Source organism: Myxocyprinus asiaticus, chromosome 37, assembly GCF_019703515.2.
Source record: "Myxocyprinus asiaticus isolate MX2 ecotype Aquarium Trade chromosome 37, UBuf_Myxa_2, whole genome shotgun sequence".
In the NCBI taxonomy this organism is placed as follows: domain Eukaryota; kingdom Metazoa; phylum Chordata; class Actinopteri; order Cypriniformes; family Catostomidae; genus Myxocyprinus; species Myxocyprinus asiaticus.
The window spans coordinates 3439985-3454954 of record NC_059380.1 but is presented as its reverse complement, the minus strand read 5'-3'; the positions used below and the strand labels follow the sequence as shown (position 1 = coordinate 3454954).

Sequence of the window (14970 nt, the reverse complement as noted above, 5' to 3'; positions counted from 1 at the left end):
CACTGGCCCTGGTTTGGGCATCTCTGCACTGGACAAACAGTGAAAGGTGTCAGAGGTGTCATGTTCTTCATCCAAAAAGCCATAAATGTTACAAGAACAACTATTTAATTCCACTGGAAATGAGCCATACTGGAAAATCTTTCTTGTCCTTTGCTGTGGGAACAGTAGGGGGCATTGTGGACTGTCTCTCTGCCGATGGTGAGTGTTCAGATGGGCTAATTCCATTGCCTGTGGGGCAAGAAAATAAATTAACTTAAACAGCACGTTCCAAGGATCAGTGTTTCTCAACTAGGTCTCCAAAAACAGTCTACCGGTACGTGACTGTACACACAGAGCACGAGTGAATGTCTAAAGTGAAAGGAATAGTTGACTCAAAAATAAAACTTACATTTCAATCTGTAATCTAAAGCTATCGCACAAAGTCGCATGGAGTACTCTTATGGAGCCCTGTTTGGAATTTATCAGTTTGAATTACCATCAACTTTCATTGTAAAAGAAGCTTGGACATTCTGCAAAGAAGTGTGGGAAATTAACTTTTAAATGCCCAATTTAATCAACCACTTAAGACTGTTTACCAGCACATATAAATCTAAAATATATACTGTATATATTGTTTACACAATCAAATGGTGTCAGAGCGATACGAATGTTCATTTCTGGGTGAACACTTCCTTTAAGCTACCATATTATGACCATACAACTGAAACTATTTTAGCGTAATAAATCAAAAAGGATGCCAATGACAGACAGGACAACATGCATTTGACAAGAGAAAGACTACATGGGTGGAGTGGGTGACTCATAGTTTCTTTGAGTGGGTGTGTGACTTTTTCACATGCCAACACCAATGATGCCATTTCTCTAAGAGAGGGCAAGGGGAAAAGGGTGACAAACTAGTCTCAAGTAGTCAGACCTGACTTAAAAGCAAAAGGTCTGGTCCACATTGCAGCTTAATTTAGCCCAAAACTGCCCACTTAGACAGGAAGAGACAACTGACTGACATGTAGATGTTGTATTTATATGCCAACATATATTATTATGTGATAGTAAATCGGCATGGAAAAAAATCATTCAAATAATGGCGCAGCCTTCTTAATAATGGAAACATACCGGAAAATCTGTACAGTACAGAAAATAAGTACAGTCTATTCAAAGACACAACTTAAGAAAACAAGCAGAATATACAGTTGTGTGGATATATATATAGTTTGGCGCCAAATACAAACAATGTCACTAACCTGGAAAACTTTGGAAAATCCAGTGACTAGTTCTCCCTTAAAAATTCTCAGTGTATCAGCCCGGTACCTTGTTAAATGTGACTTTTGTTTCCAGGTTGGCTGATAATCCCACTAAGCGTTTTTGTGTCCATCTGCGCTGTTTTTTAAAATATTTTTTTCTACGTAAACATGCGCTAGATGGACGTATTTGACCGTTGTGCCACGTCTCGTCATTTTGTCAGTGGTCAGTGGTCAAGTTTTTAGATGGCTTGTTAAGTTAAAAAGAACTTAAACTTTTGGAAAAACACCTTTCGAGACACCTGCGTTCTGCTCCATTCTCTGCGCCACCTCTAGCTATTTGCTAATGCAAGGACGCATTCAATGTGAACGGCCCCTAACTCTAAAGCCAATCAGATAAACGCATGCAAGATCAAGAGAGTGCTTTCCAGTTTTGCCTGTGAACTGACTGGGTGGTTCATGGGCATGCCATCTGAGGCTGAAACTGCTACAAACTGGCTGTAGGGGTTCACAGGATGGGATATTTGTTGATAAATGGGGTGTTAGTCAGCTACAAAAGAGGAGAAAGGTTTCGGTGACTGGGATTAAGTTTATGGATGAGGGTCTAATCTAATACGGGTGTCTTACTGTCTCCTTCCTCATCATGATCATCCTCATCGTCATACGAGACCTGCAGCCTTTCGTCGAACTGACTACATATCCCAGCATATCCCTGGACTTCCCACGGATCATGCTCTTCCCGAGTGGTGTCATTACCTAAACTGCTGAGCTTGTGTATGGGCCGTCGAGGAGGTGGAGGTCGGGGCGGTACATTGGTGGAAGATCGAACCGGGCTCTCTGTCCCAGGGCAACGCTTTATAGTGCCCTGGCTGCTGTCATGATCACCAGATGGGCTTTGATGTGGTTCGGGACTGGGCTTTGGCTGGACAAGGCAGAACAAATTTAGCAGTACATTACCAGTTTATTTTTTCTTCAGATCAATACTGTGATTACCAAAAAAAAAAAAAAGAAGAAGAAAAGAAATAGGATGTAAAAAAACAGTTGAAGCTGTTCACTGATTTCCAATAAACTTGACTTGTTTCCTATACAGTAAACTTAGTTCAAGGCCACAGTCAGTAGAATTAAAAGAATATTCTGTTTCAATACAAGCGAAGCTCAATCGACAGCATTTGTGGCATAATGTTAATTACAACAAAAATCAATTTCGACTCGTCCCTCCTTTTCTTAAAAAGAGCAAAAATCGAGGTTACTGTGAGGCACTTACAATGGAAGTGAATGGGGACCATTTTTGTAGGGTTTAAAGGCAGATATTTTAAGTTGATAATTTTATAGAAGCACTTCCATTAATTCTACTGTTAAAGCTTCGTATTATTTGAGCTGAAAAGTTCATCGTTTTTACTATCGTTTCAGAGTTTTAAGGTTTGTGGCATTATGTCGCCATTGCAACGAAGTAAAATTGGCTATAACTTTACACAGAAAAGGTTAGCACACATATTGTTTACATCTTGTGGCTATACTTTTCAAATGAATTTTAACATTTACGGATTGGCCACATTCACTTCCATTGTAAGTCCCTAATTTTGATGAGTCAAAATTAATTTGTATGGTTATGCCACATTATGCCACAAATGCTGTCGATCGAGCTAAACTTGTATTGAACGAGGGATTAGTCTTTTAATTAAAAATATACTTCCTTCTGACAGAGAAAATTATGCTGGTATAAAAATGTTTTAATCTTTTTGTGTGACAGGAACAGTGAGAGTGAGTAACAGTGAGTAAAAAGGTACAACTCGTGTTTGGATACCCACCTTGGGAGGAAGCGGTGGGGGGAATTTGGGCCTCATGGTGGAGCTTTTCGTGCTGAGACAAAACAGATATCCCAATTAGATGAGTCTCAATGTTAATCATCGACACTAATTATGCAATTCTAATAAACATCATTTGAGGGCATTAACAGGATGTCAATGGACCTCTTTGGTTGCTTTCTGATCTGATCTGATGTTGATTCAGGAACAGTACCAACCAAAGTACAATAGAAAACAGGGAACAGGGTGTTGTAGGATGGGGTTAAATGTGGAGGAAGCTTCTGTAGGCAGTATCACCAAGAGAGGGATCTACAGTATGAGTGTCAAGAGTTCACTTCAAAAGTGCAAAAGGCATTTGAACTCGGAAAATACGGCAAAAGTGGCAGCCGGATCAACCACAGCATTCTGGAATGTCTAGCTGTGGTGTTGCTAAATGAAGAGAAAAGGAGTTGGCACATCCAGTAAGTGAAGAAAACAGATGAAACATTTATATGGTACTAAAGTAGTCATGATATACTGGCAACATTTTCAGAAAACAGAAAAAAAAAAAAAAAAAAAAAAAACAGTATTTGATGCACGAGGGAAAAATTCAAGATGTAAAAACATTCATATGGAAATCACAGAAGATTGTATCACTAACCAAAAAGTACCATGGTATTGGGTGATTCTCATGAAAACCTGTTAGGAAAATGTCTATTCCCCGTTTTACTCCAAAATAAAAAATAAATAAATGAAAAATAAAATTTTGCATCTATAAAATGAAGCCTATTTTTAGATCTTAAAGTATCTGTACATCATAGTAGTACTCTCTTGGTACTGCAATTAATTTTCGTTGATAATTTAGAAAAAACATTGTATAACAGCATAAGCGTAACACAGTAATATAAAAATGACAATGGGAACAGTAAAAAAAAATGTTGGCCCCCAGTGGGCCAAAAAAAACACCAGATGTGGTGTGGTACAGAGAATCATCATTGAAAACAATGGGAATAACAAAAGCAAAATGTCCAGTTGTGTTACAGTAAATACTAATCAATGAAAACAATATGAATGGTAAAATTAAAATGTTCAAAGATGCATCACGGTAATGAGAATCATAATTGAAAACAATGGGAATAGTAACTATGCAATGTCCAAATGCGTTACTATAATGAGAATCATCACTGAAAACAAAGGGAATAGTAAATATACAACATCCAGATGAGTTACGGTAATGAGAATCATCACTAAAAACAATGGGAATAGTAAAAGATGCATCAAGGTTATGAGAATAATAATTTAAAACAATCGGAATTGTAAATATACAATGTCCAAATGCGTTACTATAATGAGAATCATCACTGAAAACAAAGGGAATAGTAAATATACAACATCCAGATGAGTTACGGTAATGAGAATCATCACTAAAAACAATGGGAATAGTAAAAGATGCATCAAGGTTATGAGAATAATAATTTAAAACAATCGGAATTGTAAATATACAATGTCCAAATGCGTTACGGTATTGAGAATCATCATTGAAAAAAATGGGAACCGTAAAAGTAAAACATCCAGATGTGTTACGGTAATGGAAATCATCATTGAAAACAATGTAAACAGTAAAAGTAATATGTCCAGATGTGATAAAGTAATGAGAATCATCATTGAAAACAACAGAAACAGTAAAAGTAAAATGTCCAGATGTGTTACGGTAATGAGAATAATCATTGAAAGCAATGGGAATAGTAAAAGTAAAATGTCCAGATGTGTTACGGTAATGAGAATAATCATTGAAAGCAATGGGAATAGTAAAAGTAAAATGTCCAGATGTGTTACAGTAATGAGAATCATCATTGAAAACAATGGAAACAGTAAAAGTAAAATGTTCAAAAATGCATCACGGTAATGCGAATCATCATTTAAAACTATGGGAATAGTAAATATACAATGTCCAAATGAGTTACGATAATGAGAATAGTCATTGAAAAAAAAATGGGAATAGTAAATGTACATCGTCCAGATGCGTTATGGTAATGGGAATAATCACTAAAAACAATGGGAATAGTAAAAGTAAAATGTTCAAAGATGCATCACGGTTATGAGAATCATCATTTAAAACAATGGGAATAGTAAAAGTAAAACACCTAGATGTGTTGCGGTAATGAGAATCATCACTGAAAACAATGGAAATAGTAAAAGTAAAATGTCTAGATATGATACTGTAATGAGAATCATCACTGAAAACAATGGGAATAGTAAAAGTAAAACGTCCAAATGTGTTACAGCAATGAGAATTATCATTGAAAACAATGGAAACTGTAAAAGTAAAATGTCCAGATGTGTTACAGTAATGAGAATAATCATTGAAAACAATGGAAACAGTAAAAGTAAAATGTTCAAAGATGCATCACGGTAATGAGAATCATCATTTAAAACTATGGGAATAGTAAATATACAACATCCAAATGCATTACTGTAATAAGAATCATCACTGAAAACAATGGGAATAGTAAAAGTAAAACGTCCAAATGTGTTACAGCAATGAGAATTATCATTGAAAACAATGGAAACTGTAAAAGTAAAATGTCCAGATGTGTTACGGTAATGAGAATAATCATTGAAAACAATGGAAACTGTAAAGTAAAATGTCCAGATGTGTTACTGTAATAAGAATCATCACTGAAAACAATGGGAATAGTAAAAGTAAAACATCTAAATGTGTTACGGTAATGAGAATTGGGGGTTAGAATGTGCTTAAGTGTCCTGAAAATAATGTCATAATGCTGAAATGTAACTGGTCCTAGATGTAGCTCTCATTTTTTTGTGAAAAATGTATGTTTACATAATTTTTTGTATTGATTTGGGGTTAAATATTGCCAGGACATTTTCTTTACAGGTTTTGCGAGAATCACCCTTTTACCATGTTTTTTTTTTGGACATAGTACAATGGTACTTTGAATAAATTGTAGTAGACATCAGTGTGTATGACATGTTATTCATTAAGTACAATTTAAAAGTTATTTAAAATGATTAAATGGCTCTCTGAAATACCTATTCCAGATCAATGGTCAATCAGAATTGGTTAAATATTTTTAAATAATGACCACAAAACTGTATAATTGACATTTGTTTCAAGCAACTGATTTCCTATATACAGTTGTTCTGCTAGTTTCATCACTCTCGGATCATGCAATGGTCTCTTTCTTCTCATATAACAAAATAATTTAAACTCAAATCAATATTCATGTCCCTTTATTTATTTACTTAGAAGCTATGTAATTAGTGGGATAGTGAACATTATCCTTTTCTTATACCTCAAACCAGTCCTCTCTGCATGTATTCCAAAAAGTTGCCAGTGCATCATGACCCTGAAATGTTCTAATCTAAAGCAGCAGGAAGAGACTAGCCATAGAATCAGAGGAACTTACTGTTGCATTTCATCATCATGATCATCACCATCATCTTCACCCTCATCATCCCCCAAATGAGCCTCATGCCCCCTAATGAGGACGGAGAAGGTGTCGGCGCTCATTCATTCAAGATGATCAATTTGAAGCAACACTTTTTTTTGTCCCACTTTATATTAAGTGTCTTTAACCACTCTTTACTAATATTAAAATCCATTAAATACAATGCATTACTTGTGTAACTACATGATGATCTGCAAAATTCTCACAAGATTTCTTTTTGCTGCTACTGAGGATGAGGTACAGGTAGGTTTAGAAGTAGGGGTAGGGTTTAGGGTTAGGGTTGGTGCAGGGTTAGAGATTAGAGTGTAGGCTAAGGGATGGGGTAGGGTTAGGTTCAAAGTCGGGGTAAGGGGTAGGGTTCACTGTGTTAATAGTAGGTGTAACAGTGTTACTACTACAGATGTAATTAAATGCAGGTACTTTAAATGTAAGTATGATGCAACAACACGTACATAATAAGTAAAGACACCTAATAAAAAATGTGTCCATTTGAGTGCCCATGGGAGAAATTAAAGGCTCATACACCTAAAAAAAAACACTCCTGAAAAGTATCTATTTCATAAAATTCACAGTATGAAAAAATACGTAAACACCCAAACCCCAAAACAACAGGTGCTTGCTGAACATTCAATTGAAGATGGACACTAAAAACTAAGTGTGAAAAATTCATAACAGGACAATCCCAAAGCCCAATCTGAACATGCATCTGGCTATTAAAGCAAACTTCATTTAGAGGGACTAACTGCTTAATTTCCCCCCTGAGGAATGGAAAACTAATACTGTGGCAAAAATAACACGGATCTTAAACACAGCATTGCCAAGCAAATCAGTCTTTGGTTCCAGTCGGACAAGCACAAAAGAGCAAGGTTAGGTCACATCAAATATTAATCAGATGAAAAACCAGCTATGCAGAAAGAACGAGAGCGAGAGAGAGAGAAAGAGACAGTGAGGGAGAGAGTGAAAGCCATAGAAAAGCATCAAAAAGCAACAGCATCATACCTCTGGTGTAATTCTTCTTCAACAGATTTCAAGAGACTCCTGTAATAAGAGAATTTAACTAATAAGACATTGTCTGGAATCACATGTTGCAGAGAAAAACAGATTTATAACACATCAAGGGATCCATTAGCCTTCATTGATTAAAGGCTAAATAAACAAGAGTTTACTGCTTATTCGTCTCTGATGACCCCGAGAAACAGTCCAGCATTCAGTTGTTACATTTTCAGAGAACGTCTGTTCCAAAGTCATTTACTTACTCTGCTCTTAAACTACTGAACTTTAAGGTGCTTGGGACTACAAGGGACTTGAAATAAAAGCAAATCAGTAGAAATGACCCTGCTTTAAAGGCAGCAGTAGAATAGTGTTGAAGTTTGAGGTGTTTTAGGATTTGGTAATGTGTAAATTGTTGCCATTGCCATGACATTCAGAATGACAGTGTCCACTGTAAAACAGACAACAATATATATTTGAACTAAAATCTAGCTGAACAGATGGTTCGAACGGACATACAAATCAATAGATTTATGCTGTAAACGCATGACACTTTTTGTAAAATCACTGGAATACGGGATATCTACAGTATATCTGGCCTTAGCCACCCTAAACTGAACTTAAACGTTTTCAGAAGAAATTTATAGTGCTTTAAAAAAATATGTTTGCAATGAGGTACCCTAACATGAGACTCCAGTTTTATCGATGGCCTAGAAAAATCTTTTTATTGTACAACCCCAATTCCAAAAAAAGTTGGGACAGCACGAAAAAATTATATTCACCCTTTGCTGTATTGAAAGCACTACAACTACACATTATATGATGTTTTACCTTGTGAATTTCAATTTCGTTTTTTTTTTTTAATGCACAGTAATTTCAAATCAGATGATTGCAACACGCTCCAAAAAAGTTGAGACGGGCAATTTAAAACTAATAACAATTTGACGAGTTAAAATAAAAAGGCGATGTGAAACTGGAGATGTTAAACAGGTGAGGCAATTGTATAATAATCCTGTATACTGTATAAGGTGCCTCCAAAAACAGCCTAGTCCTTCAAGAGCAAGGATCATTCGAGACATGTCAATTTGCCAGCAGATGCTTCTGCAAATAATCCAGCACTTTGAGAACAATCTTCCTCAAAGACAAGCTGGAAGGATTTGGGGCATTTCACCCTCTACAGTGAACAATATAGTTAAGAAATTCAAGGAATCTGGTCAAATCTCAGTGCGTAAAGGGCAAGACGAAAACCACTTCTGAATGCGTGTGATGTCTGATCCCTTAGACGTCACTGTCTTAAAAAAACGTCATACATGTGTAATGGATATCATGAACATGGGCTTGGGATTACTTTAGTAAACCTTTGTTAGTCAACACCATTCGCCGCTGCATCCACAGATGCAAGTTAAGACTTTACTATGTAAAGGAGAAGCCATACATCAACACTGTCCAGAAGCACTGCCGACTTCTCTGGGCTCGGTCTCATCTTAGATGGAAAGTAGAACAGTGGAACTGTGTTTTTTGGTCTGAAGAGTCAGTTTTTGAAAAACAAAGGCGTCGTGTTATCCGGGCCAAAGAGGAAAAGGGCCATCCAAGCTGTTATCAATGTCAGGTCCAAATGCCAGTGTCTGTATGGGACAGGGGTGTGTCAGTGCCCATGGCATGGGTCACTCACAGATCTGTGAGAACACCATGAATGCAGACAGATATGTACAAAGTTTGGAGCAACATATACTGCCATCCAGCACCGTCTTTTCCAGGGACATCCCTGCATTTTCCTGCAGGAAAACTTCAAACCACATACTGCCCGGATAGCAAGTGCATGGCTGCACAAGCAGAGAGTGCGGGTGCTAGATTGGCCTGCCTGCAGTCCTGACATGTCTCCAATTGAGAATGTGTGGCACATTATGAAGCACACCATACGACAACAAAGACCCCGTACAACTGTGCAGCTGAAGACCTGCATAATGGATGAATGGGGGAAAATTCAATTTTCTAAACTTAACAAACTTGTGTCTTCAGTGCCCAAATGTTTAATAAGTATTATTAAAAGAAATGGTGATGTTTCACAGTGGTAAGCACTCGACTGTCCCAACTTTCTTGGAGCGTGTTCAAATCATCTGATTTGAAATTACTGTACATTTAAAAAAAAAAAAAAAATGAAATTCACAAGGTAAAACATCATATAATGTGTAGTTGTAGTGCTTTCAATATAGCAAAGGGTGAATATAATTTACAAATCACTACTTTTTGTTTTTATTAGCATTTTTCATACTGTCCCAACTTCGGAATTGGGGTAGTGGTCTACCCTAATGGTGGCTGCCATGTTGAGATCACATGACCAGCCAAAAATTCTCACTTAATCTTGATACCAATTATCAGACACTTTGTGGAACAAATCAATCACAAGTGACAAATATGTCTGCGAATATGGCAACCCCCTACTAGGGATGTGCAAAGTTACATGTTTTCAAAATTTTCTAGCCAGTTTGTTGCCTGAATGGCTTATAGGCTAATCATGGCTAGTCGGTCTTAAGGAAGCCCTCTGTACCTGACCATGACTGGACCTGTATCTCATGGGTGTTAACATAAGACACATTTTTGTGTTCAAAAAAAGCTAGTATGTGTGCAACAGACAGGAATAGGCAGAGATCTCGAGATACCTTTTTTGAAAGTAAGACTATTTTAACTTGACACGCGAGGCGCGACGCAACAAACAAAGATGTTCTTTTGAACAAGTACAGCTGTAGCAGCTGAGCTTTAAAGGGGATACATTTAAAGATGCACCTTTTTTCAGCTTCAGAGTGTTTACCTTCCCCTGTGCCGCAAATCAGAAGCATGATGTGTCAGCAGTGTGGAAGACCGGGGTTCGGACAATGCGTTGAAAGCAGTAAGTAATTGCGTTCACTTAATCGGTAACTAGCGCAATTCAGAGGTTGCATTTTTCGCTCTAACATAACATTTATACTCCACTGATGGTTAGGTTTAGGTTTGGTGTTTGGGTTGGGGGGCTGAGTTTATAAAATATGCACAGACTGATTTTAACTAAAGAAAAGTCAACCTACTGTTTCCAATTTAACTGTGAGATCAGTCTGCAATCGAGTCGTTCTTCCTACACTCTCAAACTACTAAACTATTTGTAAGTATCAGGATATTTTGCAATAACCTTAAAATGTATTGTTTCCATTTCCATACATATATCTTCCATCGCTTTTAATTTGAATATGTCATTCGCCAAGCTAAATGAGATTGTAGTTCATGGGATGAGGTTTTGTATGTGAATAATTGTGAGGCTGAGGGGTGTCTCTCAAAAGTGCTCAAGGCCCATCTGTTGATGCGAGCTGAGACCAACACCTCTGAGCACAAGCGCAGATGCTTACACAAACACTGCCTCTCCATCTGCCTTACTCCACCTTCTGTTCACTATATGGCACACAGTGTCAACAAGGCACAGGGAGTGTGTAATATAAAAGAATGACGCACGCACAAGCTACCTGATCCATAAGGCGTTGTTAGTGAGGAAGAAATGTCAGGTGGAAGATAAATGAATGTACACACACTACATATGACTTCACTTCTGAATTAACTTACTCATGAATACAGTAAATCTCACACATTCTGTACACAGCTTGCCAAACAGAATTCAGTGCATCAAGTTGACGCATGATGATGTAACATTCCCTTTAAACAAACAGTTCTATGTTGTCTGTCAACTACACTTTGATTGGCCAAGTGGCATTCCAATATGGAGCTTATTTTCTGCCGACTTTAAATAAATACAATGCAAAAAATAACTAAATAAATAAATAAATGAAAACTCAATTAACGATTAAAATTAAAAACATAATTAAATGATTCAATTTGTGCCTGTCAAATTAAAACCTAAAATGCAATTGATGATTTGATATTCCATTTTCACTGCAAACTTGAGTCAAGACTGCCAGTCTATTGAAAAAAAATTGTAAATTGTATTTTTTCTTCCCCCAAAGCATTTTCTTAATGTTAACACAATAAGTGAAAGAATTCATATTAAAATGCAAACTTAAGTTCAATTTAATTTTAGGCACAATGCTTTGTCACTATGAAAATTGTAATCAAAATGCATCATTTTATTTGTAATTTTGGCACATTCTTTGCAGACACTTTTTGAAAATGAAATAGCTTATATCATTTTTATTGTATTTATTTATTTTAAACTGGCAAAAAATGAGCTCCATATTCCAAGAGTGCTGATATTTAGTATAATACAGGCTGTCAGTTTGTGTGTTGCTCAGCGACATGCCATGCTTGATCCTGCTTTGCAAAAATAGCACAAAATAACTGTCCATATTGCATCTAAGGGGCCGTTCAGACCGAACGTGTTCTTGTGTTCAAAAAGCTAGATGCAGTGAAATAAATAGGTAAGAGCACATGTGTCTCTAGATTTGTTATTTTAATATAATATTTATTTAATTTTCTCCCCAATTTGGAATGCACAATTCCCAGTGCGCTCTAAGTCCTCGTGGTGGTGTAGTGACTCACCTCAATCCGGGTGGCGGAGGACGAATCTCAGTTGCCTCCGCGTCTGAGACCGTCAATCCGTGCATCTTATCACGTGGCTTGTTGAGCGTGTTACCGCGGAGACATAGCGCATGTGGAGGCTTCACGCTATTCTCTGCGGCATCCACGCACAACTCACCACGCGCCCCACCGAGAGCGAGAACCACATTATAGTGACCACGAGGAGGTTAACCCAATGTGACTCTACCCTCCCTAGCAACCGGGCCAATTTGGTTGCTTAGGCGACCTGGTTGGAGTCACTCAGCACGCCCTGGATTCGATCTTGCGACTCCAGGTGTGGTAGTCAGCATCAGTACTCGCTGAGCTACCCAGGCCCCCTCTAGATTTGTTTTTAAAAGTTGAAGTTATTTTAAACTTGACAATACATCTAAAGAATTTGGCGCTCCTTCCAGACGTAACTCGGTACAATGGCTAAAGACGTCCTTCTAGTGCATGTTTACATAAAACAATTAAAAAACCATGGAGACGGATGCAAATATGCGTTTCGTGCAAACAGCCCCTGTTTAAATGGACACCAGAAAACAGTTTATTGCAAGAAAACGGTTGAAGACACGAAAACGGCGTTCATGATTACATGACGTTTTCTGCAGAAACCCTGCTAAGCAGTTTTGTGCATGTAAACAGACTGAATATTAATTCTTGTTCATAGAAATCTGTTGAATACTTAAGTAATGCAATGTCACATGAAATCTGTAATCTGTACTTTGGATGAAATGAATGAGAGTTCTGTATTATTCTAGTAATTACAATCAATTTATACCATGGTCTGTTCTAATACTCGATTCTGATTGGCTGGAATGCGTGCAGTTCAATCCATTGAATGCACAGGTAGTTCCGGTCAGTTTTAATCACCGTTCGATATTAATGCACTGCTTGTAACCACAGCAACATAACATTACAGAGCAAGCAGAGTGAACTATAGCAACTGAAAACATTTCCTAACTTTCAATATAATGGAATTCATAAAACACAATCGTTTCACTGCTTACACCAGATGACGTTTTATACTTTTAAAAATAAAAATGACTTTAAATTCAGAAATTCAAAACATGTTCATCGTAGAAGCTTTGTTGTTTTGGAAGATTTGTATTTTTTTTTTAATTTAATAGATATGGACAAAAGATTTGTGTCACGTCATTGACACCATTAACAAAATGAATAGATGAACCGATCAGGATGAGATGCCATAACAGTGAAACTTACTTATTTCCTCCCAGGATTGATCCTTTAGGGGATCCCTGTCCATAATCCAACTGAAAGTCCTGCAAAAGACAGACAGTAAGTCACATACAGTACACAAACCGTACACATCATCGGCTCAAGCTCCATAATATGTGAAACACAGATGTGATTACTCTGATCTACATTTACGCATGAAAACAGATCTGATATGGTAAGAGCTCTGGTGATGTGATGTTGGCCTTTGTTTGTAGTTATTGTCGTTTACTAGTTATCCACACATGCAGTTTGCAATGGCACTGCATTATAAAGGTCTGTTAGTGAGTGAAAAACTGAAAATGATGGAAAATGTCAAAGCAATGATGAGACAAGCATTCAAACCTTCTAAAGTAAAGAGTATGTTAGCTCTATATCAGCGAGCAAGCAAGCCCATAACTCTTAAATCTGTGACACATATGTGCCGAATACAACTTCTCCATGGCTTCTTTATTTCCCCAACATTCCAAATTCACTGTTAGGAGATTTTACATTAGCATGGTGTGGCAGGGCAGAGGGCGGGGCCGGGTCGTGATTCTACACACCCGACTCCTAATCAGGCTGATTAGCCCGAGAGGGATAAGGGCCGACAGGAGACGGCAGTGCGACAGAGAGAGAGTTACGGACAGCTGTCCGACACCTGTGTGTGTTTGTCTTTTTGGTTCAGTTTATAATTAAAATATTATTTATATTATCAAGCCGGTTCTCGCCTCCTCCTTTCATTTGATGTGTTACACTGGTGCCGAAACCCGGGAAGGAGGATGGATGCGCTGTAGTAGAGTCCTCGCCACTACCATCCACCCCAATGGAGCAGCCGCAGCCATCCGCCGGGGGACAGAGGAGCTCGACCGCCTGAAAGCGGAGGAACGGCCGCCGGCCGTGAGGGGAGGAGGGGCTCCTAACCGACTGCCTGGAGCAGTCAGGGCTGCTGCCAGGGGCGGGGGAGACCCTTCCGTCCACCAAAAACGCGGCGGGGCGTTCCGTCCACCAGGGGCTGGAGGACTGCCTCCGATCCGCCCGGGGAGGCGTGGCTGTCGTCCACCAGAGGGTGGAGTGGCCGAGGACCAGGCTACGGCGTATCGGAGAACCGGCAAGTGAATTTTTTGTCTCTCTCTCTCTCTCTCCTCTCTCTCTCTCCCGCTCCGTGTTGGCCTTTTCCCTCTCTTTTTAAATATTTTTGTTAATTTGGCATGATCGCCATTACGGCGTGTAGGTGGCACTTTTTTTTTTGTTTCCCTCCCCTTGTCCCCTCCCCTGATCCAGGTAGACGGGGATGACCTGCCAGCAGATGGGGCGGAAGGCACACCACCCCCCCCCCCCACCCCGGGCTTGAGAGAACTTGGGAGGAATGTGGCAGGGTGGAGGGCAGGGCCGGGTCGTGATTCTACACACCCGACTCCTAATCAGGCTGATTAGCCCGAGAGTGATAAAGGCCGACTGGAGACGGCAGTGCGACAGAGAGAGTGTTACGGACAGCTGTCCGACACCTGTGTGTGTTTGTCTTTTTGGTTCAGTTTATAATTAAACTATTATTTATACTATAAAGCCGGTTCTCGCCTCCTACTTTCCATTGATGTGTTACACATGGCTTCAATCAACACATCATAACATTTATTATTTATCAAAAACTTTAACATTTTACAGTGCAAAAAGTCAAAAAGCTGTGACTCCATTCATATGGAAAAGATCAGAGGATTTTCCTAGAGAGATAATCAACCT

General features: G+C 38.5%; 1 protein-coding gene across 4 annotated transcripts in view; it reads right to left on the bottom strand.

Annotated features, from left to right (window-relative positions):
- The window catches only part of map4k3a (mitogen-activated protein kinase kinase kinase kinase 3a), a 121842-nt gene that overhangs the window by 12309 nt on the left and 94563 nt on the right, over positions 1-14970 (bottom strand). For 2 of the 4 annotated variants that reach the window (XM_051675478.1, XM_051675479.1), the window contains 6 exons: positions 13240-13298; positions 7489-7527; positions 6448-6519; positions 3044-3095; positions 1992-2157; positions 131-228 (listed from right to left, as the gene is read on the bottom strand). In XM_051675478.1, coding sequence (XP_051531438.1) covers positions 131-228; positions 1992-2157; positions 3044-3095; positions 6448-6519; positions 7489-7527; positions 13240-13298 — 486 coding nt within the window. Of the gene's footprint in view, positions 1-130; positions 229-1862; positions 2158-3043; positions 3096-6447; positions 6520-7488; positions 7528-13239; positions 13299-14970 lie in introns of all 4 variants that reach the window. The other 2 variants (XM_051675477.1, XM_051675480.1) reach the window with 2 other exon arrangements.